The 27,411-nt window shown below is 33.2% G+C and overlaps 1 protein-coding gene and 1 long non-coding RNA gene across 13 annotated transcripts; one reads left to right on the top strand and one right to left on the bottom strand.

Moving 5' to 3' along the window:
• Positions 1–454: 454 nt before the first annotated feature.
• Positions 455–12,996, bottom strand: LOC129923476 (uncharacterized). Its single transcript, XR_008775443.1, has 2 exons — positions 12,870–12,996; positions 455–2,639 (listed from the first exon to the last, which is right to left on the bottom strand). It is a non-coding gene; the product is annotated as an uncharacterized LOC129923476 (long non-coding RNA).
• LOC129923472 (peptidyl-glycine alpha-amidating monooxygenase B-like) lies at positions 6,604–27,365 on the top strand. Of its 12 annotated transcripts, none has more exons than XM_056014550.1 (12): positions 11,901–12,308; positions 13,317–13,430; positions 15,053–15,136; positions 17,502–17,648; positions 20,203–20,361; positions 21,456–21,528; positions 21,767–21,906; positions 22,088–22,173; positions 22,681–22,799; positions 22,990–23,122; positions 23,635–23,771; positions 24,095–27,365. In XM_056014550.1, exons 5-12 carry the CDS (start codon positions 20,348–20,350, stop codon positions 24,227–24,229), a joined length of 837 nt encoding a protein of 278 aa, XP_055870525.1. In that variant the 5' UTR covers positions 11,901–12,308; positions 13,317–13,430; positions 15,053–15,136; positions 17,502–17,648; positions 20,203–20,347; the 3' UTR covers positions 24,230–27,365. The 12 variants fall into 12 exon arrangements, 11 of the variants coding, with proteins under 11 accessions (XP_055870528.1, XP_055870531.1, XP_055870529.1 ...); XR_008775440.1 differs by lacking the exon at positions 11,901–12,308 and having other exon boundaries at positions 24,095–24,300; positions 24,498–27,365; XM_056014552.1 differs by lacking the exon at positions 11,901–12,308 and adding an exon at positions 15,605–15,682.
• Positions 27,366–27,411: the final 46 nt, after the last annotated feature.

The raw sequence follows: 27,411 nt of genomic DNA, 5'->3' as shown, positions 1-27,411 counted from the left end.
TCCGCTAATGATCTACTATTGCACGATAAATAAGCAAAGTCATGAAAAGCCTGCAGAATCTTGAAGCACACTTTAGTTAATAAGCAGGGTGTCATATGGCCTGCACAATGATCAACAGTTAGCAGTAAAGACATCCTTCAATGAAGCAGCCCTATTTACGCCAAGATAACAATGTCTTTTTTAGTACTGTATTGTATATTATTTTACACCTTAATTTTTAGTCTTAACTATTGGTCACTGTAAAAAAAAACTAAGTAAAATATTTTTAGAGCTATAGCGAGTATAATTTGTTTTTTTTTAAATCCAATGTAGATAGTTTTTTTTTAATGGGATTGTTCATGTAAATATTTTTCACAGAGTTAAAGTAAAGGCATTTTCTGCATGGATAATAAAGGTGTTATTATTAATAGTAGTAATAGTATTATGAAATAAAAACTAAAGAATTATGTTAAGACATATTTTATATGGAAGCTCTTTAATAGCATTCAACAAATTACATAATTTACTAGTAGGAATACTATAAGTGTGCAGTATATTTGCTACACTGTAGCAAATAAAGGCCTACCATTATCTCTAATATTAAAAACAAAAATTTAAAAAAAAATGCCTTATAATATTAATAGCATTGTAACTAACTAAAAGCAATTAAACTATTATTGAATACACAACAACAGTATTGACCATCACTGTATCAGTTCACATTGTCACATTTTTAAGCTTAATTGAATACTATCAACTATTAATGCTTAACAGACATCATCATATTAAATTTTACATCCATAATAAAGAAAAGCAATTACACAAAATATTTTCCAAGACACACACAACACATAAGATTGTCAATAAAATGTATGGTTCTTATTTTTCTTAAAAACTTCTCTTTAAAGTTACAAATAGCTACATTGGAACCATTGGTTACTTTTAATAAACAATTACAAGCCACTTAGGTTAACACCATTTTTAAAGATAATTCTATCAATTACAAAATGATTAATCATTACTGACATCTCAAGATAAAATAAAACATCTAACTTCATAAATTGGTTTATTTTTGTTAAAGCTTATATCAACTCACTGTGATAAAAAGTTTGCACACTTATTTGTTGCACACCCTATCTTGGATCAAGTTGAAACTTTGCACAATTATTTATTGTACCTGAAATCAAGAATCAATTTTGTAAACTTTTGGAAATTAAATATTTTGTGTGGTATCAAACTAGGGAAAGAAATTGTACTTGATACATTTTTTTTAATTAAAAGCATTTTAAAAGCAACCATGGTAACATTCATAAGATACCCCCTATCTAACTGGTTCAGACAATTGATAGGATCATAACCTTGAGAAAGCATGAAATTACACTAAATAAAAACAATTGTTAAAATTTCTAATAGCAGATGTATTGATGTTAGTCTAGAAAAGTGATGCTCAACTTAATTCAACCTGCAGGCCATTTTAATTTCCAACACTTGTGTCACGGGTCATATGATCTAAAAGGTAATAAAATAAAATTGAACTGAAACTTTTTTATTAGATACCAGTGGATCTAGTACTTACATTAATCAATATTTTTACACATCAGAAAATGGCTTCATTTATCTACTTAAAATATGAGCAACATTGTAGCTAACCTGACCACCTATTCATTTTATGGTCTCTTTTGATTAAATATTCCCATCGGTCCTCCAATCTATAGGCATAGTTTAACCATATTATATTCATGGCTCAAGCCAAAAATGTTGTCATATTTGTTTTATAATGCCATTTATAGGTTGCTTTTTTTAAAAAAGAGACAATTTTTCTATACAAATTCAATTTGTTGGCTTATTATCTTGTAGGCCTACTGTGTCATTGACACAGGAAAAAATCCATAAAAATCAATTTGGGTCATCATGTATTTAAAGAAATATTTAGCAAGGCTTGCTTATTTAAAAAGCAGATGAAAGAAAGCATTTTAAATACGACTTCAGAAATTGAAAAAAAAGTAAATGTTCTTTCATTTTCAATAGAATTATTGGTCTGGTCTGTGAAGCATTACCCAAAAGTGCCACTTAATGTTTGCTCTAGACAATATTTTCAATTTATAATTAAGATTTACAACTTTTTTTTTTATTTAATTGTGATTTAATTCAATCTGTGATTGTTATCCTGGTCAGAGCTCATCATTGAATATTAGGAGCATTTTTGGCACAGAGCTTAAAAATAATTTTTTTCAATTTCGACCTTTACAATGTGTGATGCACACAGGTTCTTGTTGGCACTGGATAGATCCACATGGAGAGAGAGCATAAAGGAAGGGTCTCGGATTGCAGATGCCATACACAACAGCAGCAGGAAGAAAGGTGACAATGCAATAGGTGCCTGGTGATTACATGTGCTCAACCTGTGACTACAGCTGTGTATCAAGGATTGGCCTCTTTAGCCACACAAGAAGTTGCAAAGAGAAATGATCTTTTCTCGAGAGGTAAAATGCCACAGACATGAAATCTTCAAGCAGCATCTAGATCTAATTGATGTTGTCAGCATTAGAATCTATGTAGTAAATTTAAAGGCTGTTAAGGTTATTTTTCTTTCAGCAGCCCTTGCAGGTAGTATTATTGGAGTTTCAGAAGTTGTTGATCTAGTTGTATTCAAAACAGGGCTGCAATCAAGAAAAAGAAATACAAAATGTTAATAAAAGAAATAATTTATTTGTCTGAAAGTAAACTTCTAAATATAATGTTCTTAAAAAAAATTATAGAATCTAGATCTAACAAAAAAGTTCAAGTCAGTTTTTAGTCAGTACATGAGTCATACTCTAGAAAATAGATCTAAGCCTAGAGTCGACTAAACACCTAATCTAGGCAAAAGACAGAGAGGAATGGAGAAAGACGTTCGATGAATCTTGCATGGTGCCCCAACGGTCCATTAGACTTACTGTAGTTCTTTAAAAACTATTGTTTATGCGTGAAGATATTTGAAATTTTTACAAGTCTATAGATTGCATTTTAAGAATTATGTTTTATAATAATAATCAAAATAGAAAAGTCTAGATTTAGAATTAATAGATAGAGATATAGAATCTAGATCTAGCAAGTAAAAATGTAGGATACTAAACAAAAAAAGTTCAAGTCAGTTTTAGTCAGTGCAACATGAGTCATACTCTAGAAAATAGATTTTTAAAAAGCCTAGATTCGACTAAACGCCTAATCTGGGCAAAAGTCAGGGAGGAATGGAGAAAGACAGTCGACGAATCTTGCATGGTGCCCCAACGGTCAATTAGACTAAGTGATAGGTAAAGGTATAAAGATCTTATATTATGTTGCTTGATAACATTGACTTCAACAACATCACAGTTTCATAACTTATGATAATCTATGGATTCGTCTCTGTAATAGGTAGGCCTACTATAGAAACTGTCTACGAACATAAATCATGATAGCAGCATACAAGGACTGTCGTTAACTTCCAACCAACAATACAGACAATTAAAGATGCTGACAACAATGTTCAGGGTAGTATCAGAATCCACAGTATTGAACCAACGATGAAATAAAAAAAAATAAAACAGTGAAACCCTATTGAAATAAATAACAGATTCGAACGTCTAAAAGTACAAAGACGAACGAATCCGTTCAAAGAGTATCGTACAATATAAAATACAACTCACCCTAAACAGGGGTCAAATAGTCCTAACAAGAATTAATAGGCTAAAATCCAAGGCAGTTTGCTCAGGCTGGCCAGTAGTAAAAAAGACATGAATCATTCAGGACCACAAAAAAAAAGTACAACTTGTCTATCAATTACAATATGACGAAAATGCTCTCAAAATAAGAGCTGATAAATTACGTCACAACAAGACTATGCGACAAGGAAAAAAATACATAAAATATTAATACAACGAATGACGTCATCGCCTATTTGATTGTGTTCATTTTTACAAAAATACTCAACAACATTACTAACTGCGACAAGCTTAATTGGACAGTCTTAACTACATTGAATCACATATGTGTATGAGCTACTGTACGTAAGCGTTTATAGTGTATATTGTCTTCTCAAGTAGATCTGTAATGAAACTTGTAGAAGGTAGATATCTCCACAAAAGTCCTGCGTAGGACCTCCTGGCTCCACTAACACAAATCTTATCTGTAGGTTCTGCGCTAGCGTTTTAGTCAAGCATTCATACAAGAAGTTTTCGTGGAGCTGACTTTGGAAGCGACTCTGACCTTGTTATAATGACCTTCAACTTACACACACACACACAAAGGTAACAAAAAACAAGGATCTACGAGGATACAATTTACATTAAACTAATACATTGAAAGACTCCTGAATAGCCTGAATAAATTTGAGGCACACATATAGGACGCTTTGCAGACCTCAATATGACGGACTCCAATGACCAGGGTGTCGACACACAAATCGATAAGCTTAAATATAGCTGGACGCCGTAAACGAATTCTGCTATCTGGGATCCACAATTAAAGATGACCTGTCTCTAGAAGAGGAGATAAAAAAAAAACGCATAGGAAAGGCTGCCTCGACCTTCGCTAGACTCAGACCAAGACTTTGGGAAAACAATAAGCTAACTACGGTGACCAAAATGGAAGTCTACAAGGCATGCGTTATGAGTACACTGCTGTATGGCAGTGAATCATGGACCACCTACGCAAAGCAAGAGAGAAAACTGAACTCCTTCCATTTGAGATGTCTCCGTAGGATCTTGAATGTTACATGGCAAGAAAAAGTGTGCAATACTGAGATCCTTGCGTGATCAGGTATTCGCAGCATCTTTACAGCCCTCAGACAACGCAGTTTGCGCTGGCAAACATCAATACAGACAATTGGGAAGACATAGCTCTGGACCGAAACAGATGGAGAGAGAGACATTGACAAAGAAAGCTATGGACAGTGAAAGTACATGGGTCTCAGCTCAGGGAGAAAAAACGTACAATCCGAAAAACGGCCAGCTCCTCTACCACCGAAGCAAAAGGCACCTTAACCTGCGCTATCTGTGGACGGAAGTGTCTCTCCAAAATAGGGCTCCACAGCCACATGAGGAAGTGTGCTCTGAGATGAATCATAGTCGTTCTAAGACTGAAGGAGGCCAATGAATGAAAATATAGAAAATAGAATAATAAACACAGATAGGCTACAGCTCTGAGGCTATTAGGGAAGTTCCACCAGTCCAAAAACAAAACAAAAAAAAAACAACTGGGGTAACAAAAGATACTCCAACAAGCGATAACAGCTTGAAAAATTGTATGCCTACAACTCAAAATATGCCCTCGAATACAAAAGTGTCGTTTTGATAAAGAACGAAATTAAAAAAAAAAAGCGAAGCAGCGAATAGAAAAACAAAATGTCACGAAATTTAGGAGGGACTGAACAAAAACAACAGTAAAAAAAAAAAAAAAGCATAGCGTACCAGCTGTAAAGGACCTCAAACCCTCGAATAATTGTAAAACTAAAATAATACAGGCATATCGGCCCAAATTAAAACTGGCCAGTTCAGGTGTGTGGTCATTACTTGATCACTTGTAACTAAAAATGTTTATTCTACTTTGGCCGGCCACTTCGCAAAATGCCGGGTATTCCCTGGCCAATGCCCAATATGTGGATTCAAGTCTGTTAAGTAAGCGTACGGTTGCTGTAACGATAATTTTCAGCTTGCTGCTTTTCAAGAAAATGCCCTGCCTTCGTCACATCTGTGTGTGTGTGTGTGTGTGTGTTGTTGTTTTTTTTACTGCAGTTTTATTGTTAGTATTATTCCTCGGCTCGTGCGAAGCAGAACGTTTTGACACAGGGCATTTTGGTGCTCAATGTATTAGAATCATTATACATTTTCATTTATTATGTCTTTTAAAAAATGATCCTTTTCAATGTTTTGTATGTTTTCGGACGCCTCCAAGCGAGAGTGTGGCGGAAATGGAATAAATCGCCCTGGCTGTCTACAAAGATCAGTGTCTACCAAGAAGTGGTTCTCCCTACCCTTCTATAAAGATCGGAGAATGGGTACTATACAGAAAGCAGATACTTCTTGAACGCTTTTCCCAATGACGTCTGCGCTCCTCCAGGAACATACGCTGGTAAGAGCCGCAAGACCGCATCACAAGCAGCGATGTTCTTGTGAATGCGATATGGACATGATAGAGGGATTGCTTATAATAGTTTGACAGCGACGCTGGGCAGGGCACGTATATCGTACGGGGGACGACCGTATGCCAAAGGCAATCTTTTGGTAAGACGAAAGATGGTTGGAGTCTTCGGAGCAAGTATACAGCCATGCTTCACGCCATTCTTTACAGAGAAATAAGCTGATATGTCACCATTGTATCTCATTTGTTTCTTTTGAGACTCATGCTGTTGGTTCAAAATAGTAACTTGGAAGGCATCCGATCCAAGATAGTATCCTACACACGCCATCGCGTACTCACTATGTGTCAGATGTTTTGGTAGTAGATTCTAGTAGTAGTAGTTTTTTGGTAGTAGATTCTATATTTATAGTAAATTTACAATAAAGGTCATTCATGCGAGAGATACCAAACATTGTATTGGCCGGGTTAGCTTGATTTTACATGAATTGTTTCAGACACGGGAAAAAAGTTTGACCTATTTTTAGTGAAAGCAGACGTGTTATTGCAGTTCATGCGCGCACATATTTCTTTTCGATCATTTACTTTTTGTATAGAAATGTGCTTCAGTGAAGTTCAGATATTGGAATAATTAGATTCTTCAACAGATTGGATTATTATAATCATACGGGTATTACAGGCAAAGTTTGGATTATTTATTACGCAAAGGTAGGATTCTTTTTCTTAGAAGCTAAAAAAGAAATGACATGAATATCCAACTTCATGAAAAGATCTATTAAAAAATGTAGGCCTAAGTCAATATAAAAAAGACAACTTACAAATAATGAAAAAATAATAATACTGTATAAATGTCTCTGTCTCTCTTTCTATGTATAGGCCTATATAAAGCAATATATCTACAGATCTATATACGCAGGGTTTTATTTGTGACGGAAGGCATCGATACGGCGTACCGGCACCTTTTTGAATGTGGGGAAAAAATTATTACTTTTCTTGTATTTTAACGTATATTATTAATTTATTAGTTGTTAAAAGTTAGGCAATCAATCATTCAGTGAAATGCTTATTGTTCTATTATAGTACATTATTGACACGAGACATAAATGTTATTTAACCTTGGTTAGGCCAATAATAGAATATGCATCCTCTGTTTGGGACCCCTCAACTCAAGAAAACATTAAGAAACTAGAACAGACACAAAATAGAGCAGTGAGATTCATAACAAACGAATATTCACATTTGACTAGAGTAACACCTTTAGTAAAATCACTAAATTTAGAAAGCCTTCAGGACAGAAGGCTCAAAAGTAAAGTAGCAATCATACATAAAACACTGAACCATAATCTTCAAATACAAAAACAAAATTTAATAAAATACTCTGAAAGACACAAAGATAAAGGCACATTCCTCGTCCCATATGCTAGGACAAATTTGTACAAATACTCCTTCTTCCCTAGTGCTATTAGAGCATGGAATGGGTTGCCTGAGCTAGCCAGGAAAACCAGTGACTTGGCAGAATTTAAGTCATTGGTTAATATGCATGACTAAATGCATGACGCGTAGGACGTAATCATCTTCTTTTTTGAAGTAACGTCTGTATTATATAAGATAAGAAGATAAGATAAATTCGAAAATTATTTGCATTACAAAGAGAGCAAAAGATTCCAAACAGATGCATATATTCTACTATTCGCATACTATGAATAACAGCACAATAAACCACTTTGTTTAAAGGCAAAACAAATCAAAGTCGATTAAAACTATTTTGTCATCTCAAAAAAATTGAGAAACTATTTTAAGCTTACTTTATTTATGTATCATCATTTGTAACTGTAAGTGTTCTTACATAGCTTATATCAATTCACCCTATCTTAATGTTTTCTTGAGTTGATTGCTGAAACCTAACCCTGCCTGCCATAAATAGGCCTACTGCCAGTGGAAGTGTATTTTCAATGTACATTAACAATCAGTGAGCGAAGGCTTAAGCTAAGCCTGAAACATAAAAATAGTGATATTTCTCAAATACAACATGCAGCCCTGATTGATAAACTGACAGTAGACTATAATTAGCTACTTTATTTCAATAGTCAACCCTTTTACTGCTTCGATCCTATGTGTAATTTGACTGCAGCAATTTGAATATTTCGGGTTTGATATAGCTAGTGTGTTGTTGTTTTTTTGTTTTGTTTTATCATTGTATGTGTGAAGTTTCAAGTTTTTTAACAAATAAATTGCATTGAACCCAATTACTTAGTTTTGCTATAGCTTAATTTCATAAAATCCAACTAAACTTGAAACCGAACTTTAGATCCGACCGAACCGAACATTAAATCGAATATCAGCATGTCAAAAAAATTGGGGCATCTCGATTCTTTATTCGTGGTTTTCATTCTGTGGTAATTATACGTTTCCAAAAGATTCAAAAGGGACTAATCAGCTTTTTAAGTTTCGGAAATTTTCTCTCCCGCCTTGTGTCCTTGACATCAAATGTGACACAGTCAACTTCTATCTGCATTGTGGGCAGTCTTCTTAGCCACTCGGGTGGAACCATGCTCTTAATTTAAGCATGTGTGGGTTGACCCGACGTTTTTGATTCGCAGAGAAATTGTGTCTATTTTAAGGAACTATACAAAAACATTAAACGATAATATGAAACACAACAAAGTGCGTTTATATAAGTGCTTGTAGCAGTAGTGGAGGAAATGTTGCTTGAAAGAAGAATGCAGTTAAAACAATTACAAGGCGAGTGTAAAAAAAAATAATTAAAAGTGGGGTTGGTGAATCTTGTAAAGCAACTCCGCTAAATTCTTGGTATTAGTTCGCGGTCTTTGTCAGGATTCTTTATTAATAAATCGGCTCGCAATCCCTCCCACAAAATATTTAGAGGTTTTAAGTAATTAATTAGCACCAAACTATACTTTGTTACTAACAGGAGAATCTTTGTTTTTATAGTTTCAACTTAAACAGATATATTATAGATAGGCCTAAACATTTGACAGATGGTTCGAAAGCGTTGGCCTATAGATCCTATAGTTTGCCGTATTGATATCTAGATTTATTGATCTACACAGACAGTTATATGCTCAGAGCATTCGGGTAATCAGCCCTAGGGAAAAAATGTAACACTTTCATCCACATCCCTCCCTCTCTGCTCTAAACTGAACACTAAAAGTTGGACAGTAGACCATTCGTGTGTTGGATTGGTCAGATAGGCCTAGCGTGTATAGTCGATGTCTCGATACGTTGACTAGTTGCTATAAATGATGAAAAGACTGCCTTGTATTCAGTAGCGAACAAATAACATTTGTCTAGGAAAAATCTAGATCTGGATGTAATAAAACGGTTGCCTGAGCTAGCCAGGAAAACCAGTGACTTGGCAGAATTTAGGTCATTGGTTAATATGCATGACTTAATGCATGATGTGTATGACGTAATCATCATCTTTTTTTTTTTGAAGTAACGTCTGTATTATATAAAATAAGATAAAACGGGACCTCAAAACAGTGAAAATTGATACTGGGAAGACATAGCCCTAGAACGCACTACTTGGAGAGAGATGGTGACCAAGAAATGTATGGACAGTGAAAAATCATGGACCTCAGCTCTGGAAAAAAAAAAGCGTGCTATTCGAAAATGTCCGGCTCATCTAGATAGACCAACAAAGCGAAATATGCCACCTTAACTTGCGTAAAATGTGGACTGGAGTGTCTCTCCACAATAGGGCTCCACAGTTATATACAAGAAAAAGTGTTCTGCGAGAATAACCTTAGTCCGTTGTACGACTGAAGGAGGCCAACACTTTTACACAGGTCAAATGTGTCTTACCCCGCCCTATTTTTGACAAAATGGATCTAGCGTGCAGCAGTTACGTGTGTGTAGGATTTTTGTAAATTTAAGTTCTACTAGTGACTATTCTAATATAAGCTATCAGTAATACCGCGCTAAGATAATTATTTATTCTTAAACTGTATAATTATTACTGATTTTAAAAATAAAATTCGAATAAAAAAAAACTTTGTGTCCTTGAAAAAAAAATGACCACGCATTTCCCCTTTGTTAGCTCCTCCTACCAGCACAGCTCTCTCTCTCTCAATATATATATTGCCACAAAGCGCAACGTGTTGCAAAGACACTCCTTTGAAACAGATAATAATGTCATTACAAATGGATAAAATAATACACTCAAACTCTATTATTCTGTTTACACCCCCTTTCTCCTTACACAATGCCACGTTCCAACATTCACACATTTTCAGTGTAAAGTAACAAATCTCAAGACTCAATCCACGCACAGCCATCAGACCAAGTCAAGACACACTAGAAAAAGTTCAGTGAAAGCGCAACACACAGGTATAAACCAGGCCATCTACACAGCCCCAAAACATTGCTCTAGTTTTATTGACAACAATGATGCTAGTGGGAGGAGCCAATTATTGATCGACCAAGTAGCTAAGGTCAAGCCGTTAATGAGGTCACAAACACTAAGCATGCTGGTACGTTGATGCTTTTTGTATGTGTGTGCGACAGACACTGAGCGTGCTCGAAGATACGTTGTTTTTTTTGGTCATCCAGGTGGCTTGGAGAAGGCGGAATTTATCTAGATTTAGATGTATAGGTAACACAGTTCACAAGATTTCATAGCTTTTGCTAGCCCCCCTCCGGAAAAATATTCAGTACTGACTTTGGGGCCTTATTCTTTTGTCAGACACTGACTGTGTTTAATATATATAGACTATATAGATTATAGATACTTAGAGTAAGATAGAGCAGCCCATGTTTTGTTTTTAGGTCAACCAGGTAAACTGATGTGTCCTCGAATGCCTAGGCCTAGGGGATAGCGGGATTATCTAGATCTAAATACTTAATATAGACTATAATCTATACGTAGATCTAGATTAGATATATAGTCTATTTATAGTAGTCTAGATACTATAATACTAGATTTAGATATGTTCTTAGAATCTAGATCCAGAGCCAAATGCTACATTTAATGATTTTTAATCTAGATCTAGATGTATTGTATGTCTAAATCTAGAGCTAAATCATCCCCTTTGGGTGTCAAATGACTATTTGCGAGGGGTCGCCTAAGATAATTTTTTTTTGGATGGGGGGCTATTTTCATCGGAAGTTGTTTTTTTTTAAAATATATTTCTGTGTCTCTCTAACGCAGCGGTTCTCAACCTTTTAAGTTCGGCGACCCCTTTTTACAATCCCCCACTCTGCCGCGACCCCCCCATACACACACACACATACAGCAATAGAAGAGTAGACAATAACAATCCATATTTTCGATGGCGACCCCTGGCAAATGGTCAATCGACCCCCAAGGGGGTGGCGACCCACAGGTTGAGAACCCCTGCTCTAACGTGTTGTAACAAGCATATGTGTTCTATAGTCGAAATACATTTATACTTTTAGATGACGTAGGTTTGGACAATCATTCAGATTATATTATTACTGGACAAATTATGAAACGATCGTCAAGTATCAATAAAATAAAAAGTGGGAGTAATACTAATAGAGATAGATCTAAGAACACTGACAAATAGCCAGGAGATACGAATGACACTTAAGTGAATGTATCATCAATGAAAGTAGACGTGATTTTTATTGGTAGTTACTTCTTTCTTTTCAGTTTTATAATTGTTATTTGAAAATATTTGTTGCGGACCACATCTTCGTTGTTGCAGTATACTTTTTCAACAACCGAAATTACTGTCGATTAATTGCATCGTAACGCCATTGCGGAATGAAATATTTCTATGGAGATGATCTAATCAGGTAAATCACATTTACCTCAGCCAATGAACGAAAAAGATTGTATGGTTGGGGTCGCCGTCTAGTTTAAAATTGGATTAGGGGGTCGAGGAGCTAAAAAGGTTGAGAACCGCTGGTCTAGTCTATATAGAATTATAGATCTAGATTCTAGATCTAGCTCTTTATCTCCCAAGCGACGATAATAGCGTCGGTCATTTTTGTAAAAGCCGATTAAGCGTCAACATTGTCGTCGGTGCAGTTAAACATCTTTGTTTCGTTCCTATTCTTGGTTAATAATTTTAAATGCTTATATTCTAAATCTACGTGATTTCCGCTTGCAGAAGAGTTCACGGTTTACTTCCTTCAACGTGGGTTTAATATTACAGAAAGTCGTCTTTTTTTGTTGTTGTTGTTTATGTTTGGAAATGGGTCGATCCTCTAAAACTTGTAGATCTAAATTATATTCAGATCAACATGTAAAAGACCTTATTGATTCAGATAACAGTGATTTGTTTTAACTGTTCATTGTGATAGTTTTACTAGTTTTAGTTTTAGTGTCAGTCACTCAGTGACTCAGTGTTACTAATGACTCTTAATGAGTAATAGTTAATACTTAAATTAATAGTCTAATAACTGGTGACTGGTCTAATAATTATACTACTAACTTAGTCTTAGTAACTAGTAGTACTGTTAGATCTAGATTATTCTAGATCTAGATTTTAGATCTGAATCTGATAGTTCATAAGCTGATGAACCTGCCACGACCCTCCTAAAAACTAGACGTATTAGTATTAGTATTAGCCTTAGCGCAAAGACCGCAAAGAATACATCTAGATTTCTAGATTCTGGCCTGTTTCAACAAATTTGAAAAATGCAGAGATACGTACTAAAACAGAAAGCAATTTTACATACAGTAACATATATTCCTTCCAATAAGATTATAAGTTATAAGTCTAGATTAGTCTAGATCTACTAATCCACTTCAGCCAATGTGGTATATATAGGCTATTTTATTATAGGTGTCAACATGAGCTTACTCGATTCTGAGTCAACTGAGCTTTACTCTACTAGATCTGATAATCTTGTTGATGCAATAAAGAGTTATGCAGTCTACATAATAAAAATAAACACTCCAGTATGCAGGGCATCCATTTTTACAAAATGGAAACCAGTTTCTAACTATGAAATTGATACATTTCTGGCCACGACTACAATGATGGGATTAGACTTGTCGTTACGTCCCACACATCCATATGGATTAATTTTATTGCCACAGTTAAAACATGGAAGTTGTTTTTTGTTCAGGCAAATATTATATAAATAGCAATGAATTACTTTTTGAAAGATATCATGTGCAGTGTAATTATTTTCTTACTGAAACTTAATGTTGCAAGTTGTTTGTTTTTTTCTCATAAATTTTCTATGGTGGTGACCTTGGATAATGTGCTCCAGTTTTGTACTCCATGAGTTTTTTATTGTTTTAGTGGTTCAATTTCATGAAAATATGAATAAGGATTATGAAACAATAGCATTAAATTCAGTTTGGAATAGAAATGATCTTCTTATGTGACTTGGATTAAATTTTTTGTCGTCCAATGGTGAGTTTTCAGATTTTTATTTTTACTTTTCATAAAGCAAAAAAAAAACAATAACACTTTAATTTATGCACTTGATTTTGTAATATCTAAAAAGAACATTCATTTTCCTTTAATTCAATATCAAAAACATTTCATTATTCTATGAGTGTAAATAAAAACGTTATGCCATTATAATTAGAACATGTTAGTGCACTACAATCGGATTAAATTAATAATTCCGTCAGAACGTGGAAAATATTTACGGAGATAAAGAGCTAGATCTACCATCTAGATCTAGATTCTAGATTGACTAGATCTATAGTCTATAGTCTAGATCTAACAGTAAACTAACCTGTTTCTAAGAAAGGAAAAGGATTTTTTTAAATACGTTAAAATCATAGCATGATAGTAAAGGCTACTAGCTAGATCTATAGAATGAGATCTAAGATCTAGAATAATCTAGATCTAGATTTAGACCTAAGTCTTAGTAATTATTAGTAATTACATCTACATCAAATTCTTTAAATTCTAGAATATTCTACACCTAAAATAATTTTCCTGTTATAAGTTATAGATCTCTATATTCTAGATCTAATCTAACCATAGAATAGATTACTAAAAAAAAAAAGACCACACTAAATACAGCTCAAAGAATTCAAATATTGTCTTCTCAATCTTTCATCAGCACTCTATCCATAAACTTTTTTTATTGCATAATAATATATAGCATTTTTTAAACAAGAGTGTTACAAGAGCAACTCATTTACCTCTATTCTGCTATTTAAAAATTTGCATTATAATTAGTTAACAATCTCTACATTTTTATTCTGTTTGGGCTTCGTTGTTTTTACATTCTATATCTTGAATACACATACATCAGCATGTATCATCAAAGAGTTAAATAAATACTTAGACTTATTCAAGAACATTTTGCAAACTAGAACCTTGTTGATCATAGATCTAGATCCATTACTCTACTCTGGGCTACTCTTTTTTAATGTAGCCATGTCTGTGTCTGTATCACCAAACTAGAATTTAATATATTCTGACTAGATTTATGCATGCCATATGCTTATCTGTATGTATAAACAAAAAATATATTATTTTAAAATATTTACACTGTCTTCTTTCTTTTAAAATTTGATTATACTTGTGATAATGACATAACAGTGCATGCTATATCAAACATGATTATAGACTTTCTATATGGATTTTGCTAAGCAGATAGACTTACAATATCAGGCTTTAAGCACCTAGCTGGATAAAAGAAGTAACAGAAATGGGCCTGTCTTTCTAAAATGAGTTTAGAGAGAAAAGTATTTTATCAGCAACTATATACCAGCTAGACCAAACTTTTTTTGTCATTAGACCAAAGATGGCCCACATTTAATTATTTATAAGAAGTAAGAATGATTGTCACATTTTCTTAAACGCAACAAAAAAAAATAATTTTAAAATAAAATACCACTACAATTTTAAAACTATACACATCCATCAAAGACTTAACAGTTTATCAATATTCAATAATTTCCAAATTTATCAATATTCAAAAATTTCAAAATTTTAGATTGCTGATATTTATGTGTTGTTGTTTTTTCAGTATAAAACACAATTAATTGAATTTTTAAAAACTTCTTTTACAGATGCCCAAGATGAAAGATGTCTTAAGGACAATTTATTTTTCAAACCTGAAACCTAAAAACCAAAATATAAATACTCGGAATCAGGTAATTGTAATGTGTAATCAAAATAAAGTATGTTTTGAAGTTATGTCCTATTCAATTTATTTGGTGCATATGTCAATGTGTATTAGCAGATTGCAAACTAGAACTAAATTATGGACCAGTTTCCTTTTTCACCAGTAGTGACTTTCCTTTTATACACCATATCCAACCTTCAAAAGTAGCATCTTAGTCTTCGTACAAGTATTACTTCAGTCAGTACACACACATTGTCCTTAACACAGATCAACATTTTGTAAAGGGATTAGATTAGGATAAGGTACTGTTATAGTCAATAGTTTTTGGCACATCAACATTTTATATAGATTGTAGAAATGATGCAGGGCTTAGAAAGGCTAAAACTGATCAAGTTTATATTCCTGTGTAAGATGCATGTCATAGAGAGGGATGCAATCTAATAGAATTGAAGTTGTTATAACAAATTAGAATAAATCCATTCTAATCTGACTTCAGAATCCTATGCAACTTGAGCAAAGATTTAACATAGTAAAAGTAGATCTGAATAAGACTGATTTGGTTGTGTTTGTCAGGGTGAGAAAGTTTTTAGTTTATAATTATCAGCTTGCAAATTCTTCATAGGGTAAAAAAACAAATACTTGGGTGGACACAGATCTTGAAAACTGCTTTAACAATTTTCTTACAAATTTGACCATTTAAGTATAACTTGGGGAAAAGAATAACCAGCTAATTGGCGCACTTGAAAACTCTGGTTTGACCTTTATATTTTTCAAAATATAAATATCTTACAATTAAATTTGGTCTGGAGGTCTAGATAATCTATATCCTGAATACACATACATCAGCAAAGTATTCCTGCATATATTCATGTTTGTTTGTAAAATGTTTTACATGTTTCGGATGTTCCTTCAGAGTTGAAGATAATTACTTCCTAGTCCAAACCTCCCGCAGGACGACGGCAGATGGGAGTGGGCAGGGTTTGAACCTGAGACCATCGATAAGTCTGAACGACAGTCCAGCGTGCAAACCACATGACCAGGCAGCCATCCATCAAAGAGTTCAATTAATAGAATATTTTGCAAACTAGAACCTTGTAGATCATAGATCTAGATCTATTAAATGCTAGTCTAGGTTACTCTTTTTTAATTTTGCCATGTCTGTCTGTATCACCAAACTTGAATTTTATATATTCTGACTAGATTTCCTGTGGCATTTTACGTCTAGAGAGACGATCTTTTCCCTTTGCAACTTCCTGTGTGACTAAAGAGGCCAATCCTTGATACAAACCTGCGATCGCAGGTTGGGCATATGTAATCACCATGTGCTGTTGCATTTTCACCCTTCTTTCTGCTTCTGTTGTGTATGACATCTGCAATCTGTGACCCTTCCTTTATGCTCTCTCCGTGTGGATCTATCCAGTGCCACCTCTTCCCAGCTGCTAGTGTCGATTTTGAAGAGCTTCATGTCGCGTTTGCATACATCCGTATAATGTAAAACTGGGTGACCAGCAGCTCTCCTGCCTTCTATTAGATCGCCATACAGAATGTCCTGTGGAAGTCGACCTACTGGCATTCTACGAACATAGCCAAGCCAGCCAAGGCACCTGCTGCTGATAACAGAGCGGATGTCCTGGCACCCTGCTCTTCGTAGCACTTTTTCCTTGGTTATCTTATCTTGCCACCTTATTTTAAAGATGTGCCTTAGACCATGAGTAGGTTGACCATGTTTCAATTCCATACAGCAAGGTGCTCAACACACAGGTCCGGTAGATTAGGGCTTTTTAGTACTGTTAGTCAGCAATATGTTGTCCCAGACTCTTTTCTGCAACCGTGACATGGTGGCCATTGCCTTGGCTATTCTGTTATTAATGTCTTTATCCAGTAGAGTGTTGCTGGATATGATGAAGCCAAGGTAACAAAAGTGATCAACAATTTCTAGTGGTTGGCCATTAATGCTTACTTGAGGTGCAGTGTTTGTGTTTTGGACAAGTATCTTAGTTTTGCTTTGACTGATGTTTAAGCCGAACTTCTGGCAAGCAGCAGATAGTTTGTCAACCAGAGACAGTAGCTGAATATCAGAATCAGTCACAATAGCTGCATCATCAGCATACAAGAGTTCCCTGATGAGTAACTTCTTAACCTTGACTAGATTTATGCATGTGCTTAACAAGGATTTTTCAGGTAGGGGGGGGGGTGTGCGCCTTGGGGCGGGTAAAAATTGTTCCTTTTTAAAAGATTTATTATCAGTAATTAAGAGCAAAGTAATTGCTCTTACAAGAAGTCATCAGCCCCATAAGAAAGAAAGTCTTTTTAAAAAAAAAAATTGTTGTTTATTATTAAATCTCCTGTATGTGCCATGGAAGGTAATTTTTTAATTTTAACTATTTTTAAAGGTATTTACTATCCACCTCTTGTGAAAACATTGGCTACTGTCAAGGCTTACATTGAATCTCTACCACTTTTAGATGAGCCAGAAATGTTTGGGCTCCATGAGAATGCAAACATAGCCTTTCAGTTGAATGAAACCAATGCTTTACTTGGTAAGTCTTTGTTTTGCTAATGCTAGTATAGAAACATAAACAGGCGCAATTTACTGCTATATTATAATATACACACACTTACACTGGTTTTGTTCTGAAATACTTTAGTTTAGAAAATAATTCATTGTCATATAATCTTTTTTACACTGCTTTATTATGGCTTACAACATTGTAGCCATTGTTACATTTATATGTGTATTTATGTTTATGTATTTTGTGTGTGTGTTTGTTTGTTTTCTTGTAGTCTACCTTGTTCTATTGTTCAGTATGTTCACGGTTTACTCTTAAGTGTGTCAGTTGTGTGTATTCACTGTGTATTAGTCTCTGCTGGTTGTTCTCTCCTTGTTTCACGTTAATAAAAATGGAGTGTAAATTTTAAACATCAGTATTGTTAGTGTATTGTGATAATTTAACATGGAGGCAGCTTTCTAAAAGTTCTAAAATGGAAACTGTAAGTAAAACTAACTTTAAACCAAGAATTAACCCTCCACCTCCTTTAAGTGTGAAGAAAGGGTGTGAGGAATGGAAGCTTTTCAAGCAAATGTGGCTGAACTATTGCACTATAGAGAGAATAAACGATATAGATGAAGAGTATGCCAAAGCATTGTTCTTGCACACTATCTGCCCAGAGGCATTGGCAGTATACAACAGTATCACCTTTAAACCAAAGCACAATGTTCAAGACATAATATGTGCATTTGATGAGCAATTTGCAATTTTTGCAACCATATGGAAGAGTCATTAATAAGTGACCGAATGGTAGTTGTTGGCATCAGAGACACAAGGACAAAGAAAGAACTCTTACAAGAACATAAACTAACACTCAAGACTTGTATAGAAATCTGCAAGGCAAATGAAGCTGCTGACTTGCAACTAAAGGTACTAGAAACAGGTACATCTGATGCCTCACCACCTCAGGATGAGGCGTTCGCTGTTTTGTCTCGCAAATATATTCTACAACAGAATGCTGCTCATAAACAGCGCAAATGTAAATTTTGTGGACAAAATCACCCATTTAAAAAGGAACTGTGTCCTGCATGGGGTAAAATATGTAATATCTGTAAACAAAAAAATTGTTTTGGCATTCAATGCAACCAAAAGAAACTGCAATGTGTACAGGAGGACAGTGATGATTGTTATTCATTATCTTCTAGTGATGAGGCTGTGCTTGCTGTACAAGGTGGACCAAACAATAAGATCATAAAAGCTGAAATGATCATAGCTGGTGAGATTGTGTGTCAGATTGACTCGAGTGCCAGCGTTAATGTTATCCCTAAGAAGCTTATTAAATCTGCACAAATATGTCCCACTCAAAGCAAGCTACGTGTGTATGACAGTAGCACGCTCATACCTATTGGAAAGGTACAACTCATAGTACAAAATCCAAAGACCAACAAGAGATATCGTGTTGATTTCGTGGTTGTGAAAGATGACTTAACTCCCCTGTTAGGGAAGAAAACGTCAGAAAAAATGGGACTAATTACAATAAACTATCATACTTTTGAAAGTGTTGATAAGCCTCTACCAAGGTTATCGACAAAAATAGTTGAACAGTTCTCTGATGTATTTGATGATCAGCAGGGTGAATTACCTGGTGTTGTACACTTAGAAGTGAATCCTGTCATAACACCAGTTACATGTCCATCTGGTCGTGTACCTTTAGCTATGCAGGCTAAAGTAAAGTCTGAGTTAGAACTGCTAACAGAAAAAGGAATCATTGTGCCTGTTGATAAACTTACTGACTGGGTCAGTTGAATGTGATTGCAACTAAAAAATCTGGGAAACTCCGTATCTGTTTAGATCCTTGTCCTCTCAGCAAGGCACTTATAAGAGAACGTTTTCCCCTTCCAGTAATGGAAGACTTGCTTCCTAGAATATCTGAAATCCTTTTCATATGTTATACTTTTATGCAAACAAGGTTTACTATATAGTAACTAAAGAATTTTATATTTACTGATTTTTAAATTCATATTAGTTAAAAGATTATTGGATATTTGTACATCAAATTCATGTCAAATTTATAGATCATCTTTTTATGAACAATTATCAATACAAAAAACAGAATAGTTTCACCAACTTACACTAGAATCCAACTAAAATTCTTATCAATTTACACTAACATCAAACATATTTTGCTTTTGATCTTACTAGAAAAGTTTTTATGAATATTTACATCTTACAAATATCCATATGTTAAGCTTTACATGTTCATTAAAGACTTACTTTGCTAAGTTATTGGTTTTCCTTGTTGATTAGGCAACTCGTTCTTTGTTGTAATGGCACTAGGGAAGAAGAGCACTTTTAAAAAATTCATATGGGGAAATGTGACTTTCTGTGTATTTTATTAGATTGTGTTTTGTTTTTGATCTGACAACGCTCATAAATATAATTGCTCTATAATTTAAAAAAACAACAACAAAGACTCACCTATTTTAACTAAGTGCAGTGATAAAGAAATGGTTTTAAGTCTTTAACCTTAGTCACTGTCTCATATTAAGAAACTTGTCATAAGTTTTTTTCAAAGAATCTTGTCATATTACTCTTTAAATTACAGGTCTTATGGTGTTGTCTTATGGGAACTGTTGACAGAAGAAGTACCCTACAAAGATGTGGATTCTTCTGCTATCATCTGGGGAGTGGGAAGCAATATCCTTCACCTTCCTGTTCCAGGCACTTGCCCAGAGGGCTTTAAATTGCTGATGAGGCAGTGCTGGTAAAGTATTTTTATCTGCTTATGATTTAAAGAACAGTTTCTTTTAAGATAACAAGCTAGAGATTAGAATGTTATGCAGTCTTAGGGGAGATCCTTTTTCCAGAAGCATGCTTTTTTTTTGGGGTGGGGGGGCTATATATGCTTGCAATCTAGCAATTCACAATAGCAAATACATTTTTAACAGCCATCCTATCAACAATTTATCCTGCCATTATAATTTTATAATTGAGACTTTAACATGTCTAGTTTTCCCTTTTTTTTTGTTTCATTTTGTCAGATTAAATAAAAACAAACAAACATTGTCTTTCACATTAGAAAAATTTCAATACATAAAGATTAGAGGCTTAGGAAGCTCTAGAAATCACATTTTAGGATCAAGTTCTAGGATCATATTTCAGGTCAAGCAGGTGCTTTGTAAACAAAATTCAGATTGAGTCAATTCTCAGATTTAAAATTCTAATCAAGCCCCTTTAGTTAGCTATCCAAGGGGTTTATGCCACACATCCCACAATTTAGTATTAAGACATGTACATTAAACAAATGCAGCTTAGAATGAAACTCATTCATTAGTCACAAACATTATCCAAATATAAATCCCTAGTGCACCATGTCCTTTCTTTTTGAAATTAATATAGATCATTGAGAAGGGATATAATGAGTAGATAGCATTGTATAAAAAAATGTACAAGATTTAAATTCATTTATTGATTAAAATGAAAGGATATGTGAAGTGTAATCACTTTTTTTTAAATAAAATAATTTGCACACCAAACCAATGAGTAATACCAGAGAATGTAATTGTATTATCTTCCATAAAAAACATTAGCTTACAAAGATGGCAGGCTGATTCCTAATATTGTTTCATAAACTTTGCTATGAAAGTTATCAAAAAGATTTCCAAGGTTTACCTGTTTATTAATATCCTTGATTAAGAGAGAGTTAAAACAAATAATTAACAAGGGGAATATGTTATATGACTAATCAGATATTAAAGAAACATCACAGATTTGAAAATTTGCCTTTTTTTAAAAATATTGTAAACTTTGTTTCAATAACCTGAATGATGACTGCAACCCAACTTGTATTATTTTCAGGTATTTTATGCCTCATTGTATTACAGCGGACCATCAAGGAAATATTTGGTTAACAGATGTAGCAATGCATCAGGTAAAACATTTCTTTGTTGTTCTTCTCAACATGTGTTAAACAAATTGAATTGATCTTATTGACAACATAAAAGCTTTAAAAAAAACACAAGAATTCTAACACTAAATATTATAGCACTTGATATCAGATGAAAAAATGTAACAAAATAATTAATTTGTTTTAGTTATTTAAGATTGATTTCCTTCACTACTGTACTTTTTTTTGGTCTACAAATTAATATAATTTTGTTTCTCTTTAGGTTTTTAAAATACCACCAGGTCAGACTGTACCAAAAATGACACTAGGACAGAAGTTCCAACATGGTGAAGATACAAATCTTTTTTGTAACCCTACTGATGTAGCTGTTCTTATGTCTGGAGAGTTTTTTGTATCTGATGGGTAATACTAGGCTTTGCAATTAATTGTAATTATATATTGTGTCAGCAAATATTGCTTTAAATAAATGAGTCCATTGATACTGATTAGGCATTAAAAAATATATTTTAAATTTAAATTTTGAATTATGTAAAAATAATCAAATCTTGATTGTTTTATTACAAGCCTACTTTTTGTAAAACAGGTACTGTAATAGCAGAGTTCTGAAATTTTCCAAAGATGGAACTTTTTTGATGTCCTTTGGGAAAAGGAACGTTCAGTTTGGTGCAGGTAACTTCCTAAATATATATCTGATTCTTAGTTTGATGTGCATGATTTTCAAGTCATGTTTCATGATAACAATTTAAAACTATAAAACCAGATACCATATGAATTGTATTCAATAGCCACATTTTGTGGTATGCCCTTCGAACTCATCAGGATTGTTTTGATTTTGAACACTGCCATCCCCTGTCATCCTGCAGGAGGTTTGGGTTAGAACATAGTTATGTTTAGTTCTGAAGGAACATCCAGAACTTAAAAAAAATATTAAGCAAAATAAAGATTTTAAGCTAAATAAATTAGGTTACATAAATGTGCTTAGCTTGGTTGGTTTTTCCCCTTATCAGCATTTTATAAAGTTCAAACTATGTTTCTACTGGTACATAGGTAATAGAAGATGAGACTTCATTATTTTGTAAACAAAGAAAAATGTGACAATATCACCATTAATATTTTATTGTAGATTTTGGTCAGTAGTTTGCTGCATTATCAAACAGCTCATTTTTTGTTCTATAGGAGGTTTACTGTATGCTGTGAATGGTCCTGCTTTTGATGGCCCCATTGATACAACTGTCCAGGGTTTCACATCAGACATAAATACTGGAGATTTGTTGGAAATGTGGAATGTACCAGATGTAAAGTTCTATTTCATGTGACAACAAAACTCAGCTTAGTTTAACTACAAATAGCTAATCTCTCTCATTGTAACATAATTTATCAAAGTTATGTTTTATTTATTTATTCTTATTCAACTTTTACAAAGTAAAAATGTTTGAATGTATTGACCTCGTGGGAAACTACATTAAAATCTCCACAATCTTTCAGAACATGCAAAACCCACATTATGTAGCAGCAGATCCAGTAACACATAGCATCTATGTAGGGGAATTGGACCCTGAAAGTGTTTGGAAGTTTAGCAGACCTGTTACAGTACAGTCAAGTTCACAGCATAACAAAGGTAAATAAGGAAGATTGCTTTCACATTCACCTGGTAATGAATGTTGATGTGAATGTTCATTTGTAAAGTCTGTTATTAGTTTATAATTGGCTGTTAAAACGTTTGCATCAGTATTAATCTAAATATGTATTTGTGATCTGTACTACTCTCTGAATGAAATGTCCTGGACTCTTTTATTGTCTATAATTTTATCACTTTCCTTAGAGACATGTAAAAGCAAATTGAATCCGATTAGAAGTGCAAGCGATGATTGTAATACAGAAAGAAAATCATTTCAATAATTGAATTTATCGTATTGAGTGGTCATTGTGAACTACTAGCTTACTCTTTATTAGAGCAAAGAAAATGGTAGAAGTAAAATAACTTAGACTTTGCTTCGGCTCAACTGAAGTTTACAAATAGCTGTGTAGATTTTTCAAGAAATTTCCTAGTTTCATAAGGTGAAAAGTAATTTGTGTAGACATCTTAGGAAAAGCTACAATGCCTTAACTTTATTCAATTTTATGCCACAGTTGAGGAAAGTACTCAGAGCCAGTTACTGTCAGCAATCCATTGGACCAGAGTGAAACCAATACCACAGAGTTGTCTGAGGCTATCAAAGATAGCAGTGATGTCTCTCCCTCTGTCATCAATTGGCATCTTACTTGTGGTACCAGTCATCTTGTTGCTACTTCTAGTCAGGGCACATCAGTCTGGTGTTATAAATTTTTTTTTAGTTTTAGTTTTTAGCTAAATTGAATGAAATTTCAAACATTTTTTATATTTTTAAATTACAGAATTTTTAATCCTTTCCTCTAGTTTAATGATCAATACTATAAAAAGAAATAAAAATTATTGGGCGTTGTATAATATATTCAGGTCATTTAAAAACCTTTACAACATAACAGGCATTTAATTTTTTAAATTCTTTTTCTTAAAATTTGGATGTTTTCTACAATTTAATATTTGTTCTTTCTTTTTTTTTTTCATTAGGAAAATTTAAATGTTATGGACATGGAAAGAAGGGAAAGGTTTTTAACCTTAAAGGCTTTACTTGGAATTCTCATAAAGGCTTTGATAGACTTAGTACTGAGGAAAGTGATCATGAGGTTGACCCAGATGATTTAGATGATAAAGACTATTTGACACCTCCCAAGACGAATAAAGCATAGCCTCAAGTTCAAGGCTGACTAAATTGTGTAAATTAATCTTTTTTTTTCTTTGTTATTAGTTGGTCATATCATAATATTCTGCCATTACAGTCAGGGTTTAAACTTGTTTACATGTTGAATCTGATACCAACTAAATCTCATAAACACATAATTAACCATAGACCCACCTCATGTAAAAAAAAATGTTTTGTAAAATGTTTTACATATTTCGGATGTTCTTTCAGAGTTGAAGATAGTTTACTTCCTAGTCCAAATCTCCCGCAGGACGACGGGGGATGGGAGCGGGCAGGGTTTGAACCCGGGACCATCGATAAATCCAAACGGCAGTCCAGCGTGCAAACCGCACGACCAGGCAGCCATATTACATGTTATTAGTTGTAAGTTGTATTACAATAACTAAGTGATTTTGAGCTCATAAAATTTCAAAATAAAATTATAAAATGCTTTTGTCATTCTAAAAAAGAAAAAAAGATTACTATGTTGGATTTTTTTTGGATAGCAAAGGCTATTTGACCTTTTTATTTCAATATGTGATATCAAAATTTTTAATTCATTAATTTGTTTAATATTTGTCGAAAGTTTGCTTTTGAATAAAATATTTATCAGCATTATTATCATTTAATAAGTATATTTTGTTTTTTAATTTTATGAATGATTTGATGTTATAATGCCAGGTCATTTACAAAGCACACGCCTGCCAACTTTCTTTTTGCAATGATTCTCAAAACTTAATTAGCTACCAAATGATTGTTTGCTCACTTGGTTGTGATGATTCAACATTCCTGTTATGTTCCACCATTTCCTTCTTCAATTCTAAAGCTGGCTTTATTTCATCTAGTGAATGTACCATTAGTGTTAGTGACCCTGGCAAACTAGCCATTTTATGCACAATTTTAAAATGTTCATATGGATAATATGGTTAGTTTTTTTATAGCATTTTTGACTACATGGAGTTCCAGACAACTTTCCATGTTGCTGGTCCCTTTCTCATGTCATTATTAAATCTTATTTAAAAAACAAAAAAAACTTGTTAGATGGTAACATTGTCCAAATTGTTACTAGTTTTATGTAATGTGTTTGAAAACTATGACTTCCTTAGATTGACTACTAGACTCTCATTCATGTATTGCATTTCTTTATTTTAAAATCTTGTTAAGGCTTGTTTAAAATCTCTCGACACTCAACTTTTTATGCCATATTACAATGTTTATTTGTTAATTCAATTGTTTAGTCAAATGTTTGTTTTCCAAAGTGTTACTATTTGGTGCAATCAAAATATTTAGTGGCATTTTACATACAAACACTGGTAGTTGAAATCAGTAGCACATTTTAGCTAATTTCTGATGAATCAAAATAAAAATGTTATGATATAAAAATAATTTTAAATTTAAAAACCTAAATGAAAAAAATTGTATTTTTTGTAAATATAGTTACAGTTATATTGAATAGAATTATTTATGTTAGCAACTTTTGAATGCATCACATAATTTTAATTTGACACAGAAACTGAAAATCATTTCAATTAAAGATTGTTGACTGTTGTTTCACCTCAGATGAATTGATTACATTTTAAGAAGTTATCAGATATTTATATTTATGACATACAATTTTTTTGTTATGTTATGAGTTGTTTTTGTTTTTATTTTCTACATGTTCAGGGTATAAAGTTCTAGTGCATACATACGTAGATTTCAACCCACATTTTTTTAGTTCTTACTTATGTATTTACATACATGTACTAAGAACTAATATGAAATTACAACTTAATCATTTTTTGTGTGATTTTTATGTATTTGAACCAATTTTTATTTTAAATTAGCACAAGTTAAATCTGTTGATCAGAATTTTTTTCCTTGGTAATAGTTATATTTATACTCAAACCTATTTGATGTTACTTCTGCAAAGATTTATAGACACTCAGAGGAAATGATATTAGCATGGTAGACACAGTTAAACTTTTAAGGCAGAGTTTTGGAATTAAAGCTAAAATTTTAAAATAAATCAAAAACATTGATAAACAAGCTGTTTACTGCTAGTTTAGTGCATCAATCCATTGTCTGCTTTTGATTTAGTCTTTGGTTCTTGATTTCTATGCTGCACTGTCAATAACTTTACTTTTTTGAAGCAGTTCTATTAATCTCTTTCAAATACTATTTGCTTATACTAATCAGAATGTAAGATTTAATGGGTTTGATATTGGTTTCAACTGGTGATGGTCCCCCTAAAGTATTGTATTAGTACTTCAAAACTTACTTATGTACAGTTTCATTAATCAATTATATTTTTTAGGCTGTTGAAGGTTTATCAATCGATTTTTTTTTTATCTGGTGGAGACATTTAACCATTTTGTTTTTGCCACAAAAAAAAATTTAACTTGTCTCTTGTGAAAAATGAAATCAAAAGTGAATGATCACCTAGTCTTTGAAAGTTCAAAATATTTGTACTACTTTATTGATGTCATGTACTCACATAATATTTGTGTGTTAGTGTTTGTCTTAACATGTTGATGTTGTTTTGTGATATCTACATCAACATTGTCTCTTGTTGGTGGGGTATGCAAGACATTGGTTCTATGCTGTTGGTAAAAATTTCTCATCCTTCATTGACTTCCATTGTACTCCACCTTGCACTTAGAGTGTTTTATGGAGTGCTAGAAATCTAAAAAGTATCCCAGTCATAATAGAAGTTTATAGATTTTTAAAACTTACCACATTCAGAGCATTTCATTTTTACTTTGCTCTTTTTTTTATTGTGTATGTTCTTAATTGTAATCAACATCTGACAGTGCTACATAATGTTTTATTTAATGACTGAGCATAATGCTTAATTTGATTTTAATGTGGCTAAGATTCAAGAAACATGTTTACAAGTTCATTGCTAAAAACACCTGGTGCAGAGTCAATGTATATTAATCTCTGAAATGAAATGGGACTAACAATGACTTTCAAAATAGGAATGTCATTTGTTTCTCAAATGTTAGTAGCATAGAAAACATGGACTGTGTGGTCTATTATCTTAATGTGTGTTTGATGTATTGTAAGTGATCATATGTAACAGTTATGGGTATAGAGAATAAAATACAAAATATTTAACTCATTATGTTGTTTCATTTTTCTTAAATAGATGACCAGACTTGAA

This window comes from Biomphalaria glabrata, chromosome 16 (assembly GCF_947242115.1).
Source record: "Biomphalaria glabrata chromosome 16, xgBioGlab47.1, whole genome shotgun sequence".
Classification (NCBI taxonomy): Eukaryota; Metazoa; Mollusca; class Gastropoda; family Planorbidae; genus Biomphalaria; species Biomphalaria glabrata.
This window is presented reverse-complemented; position numbering and strand designations above follow the sequence as displayed.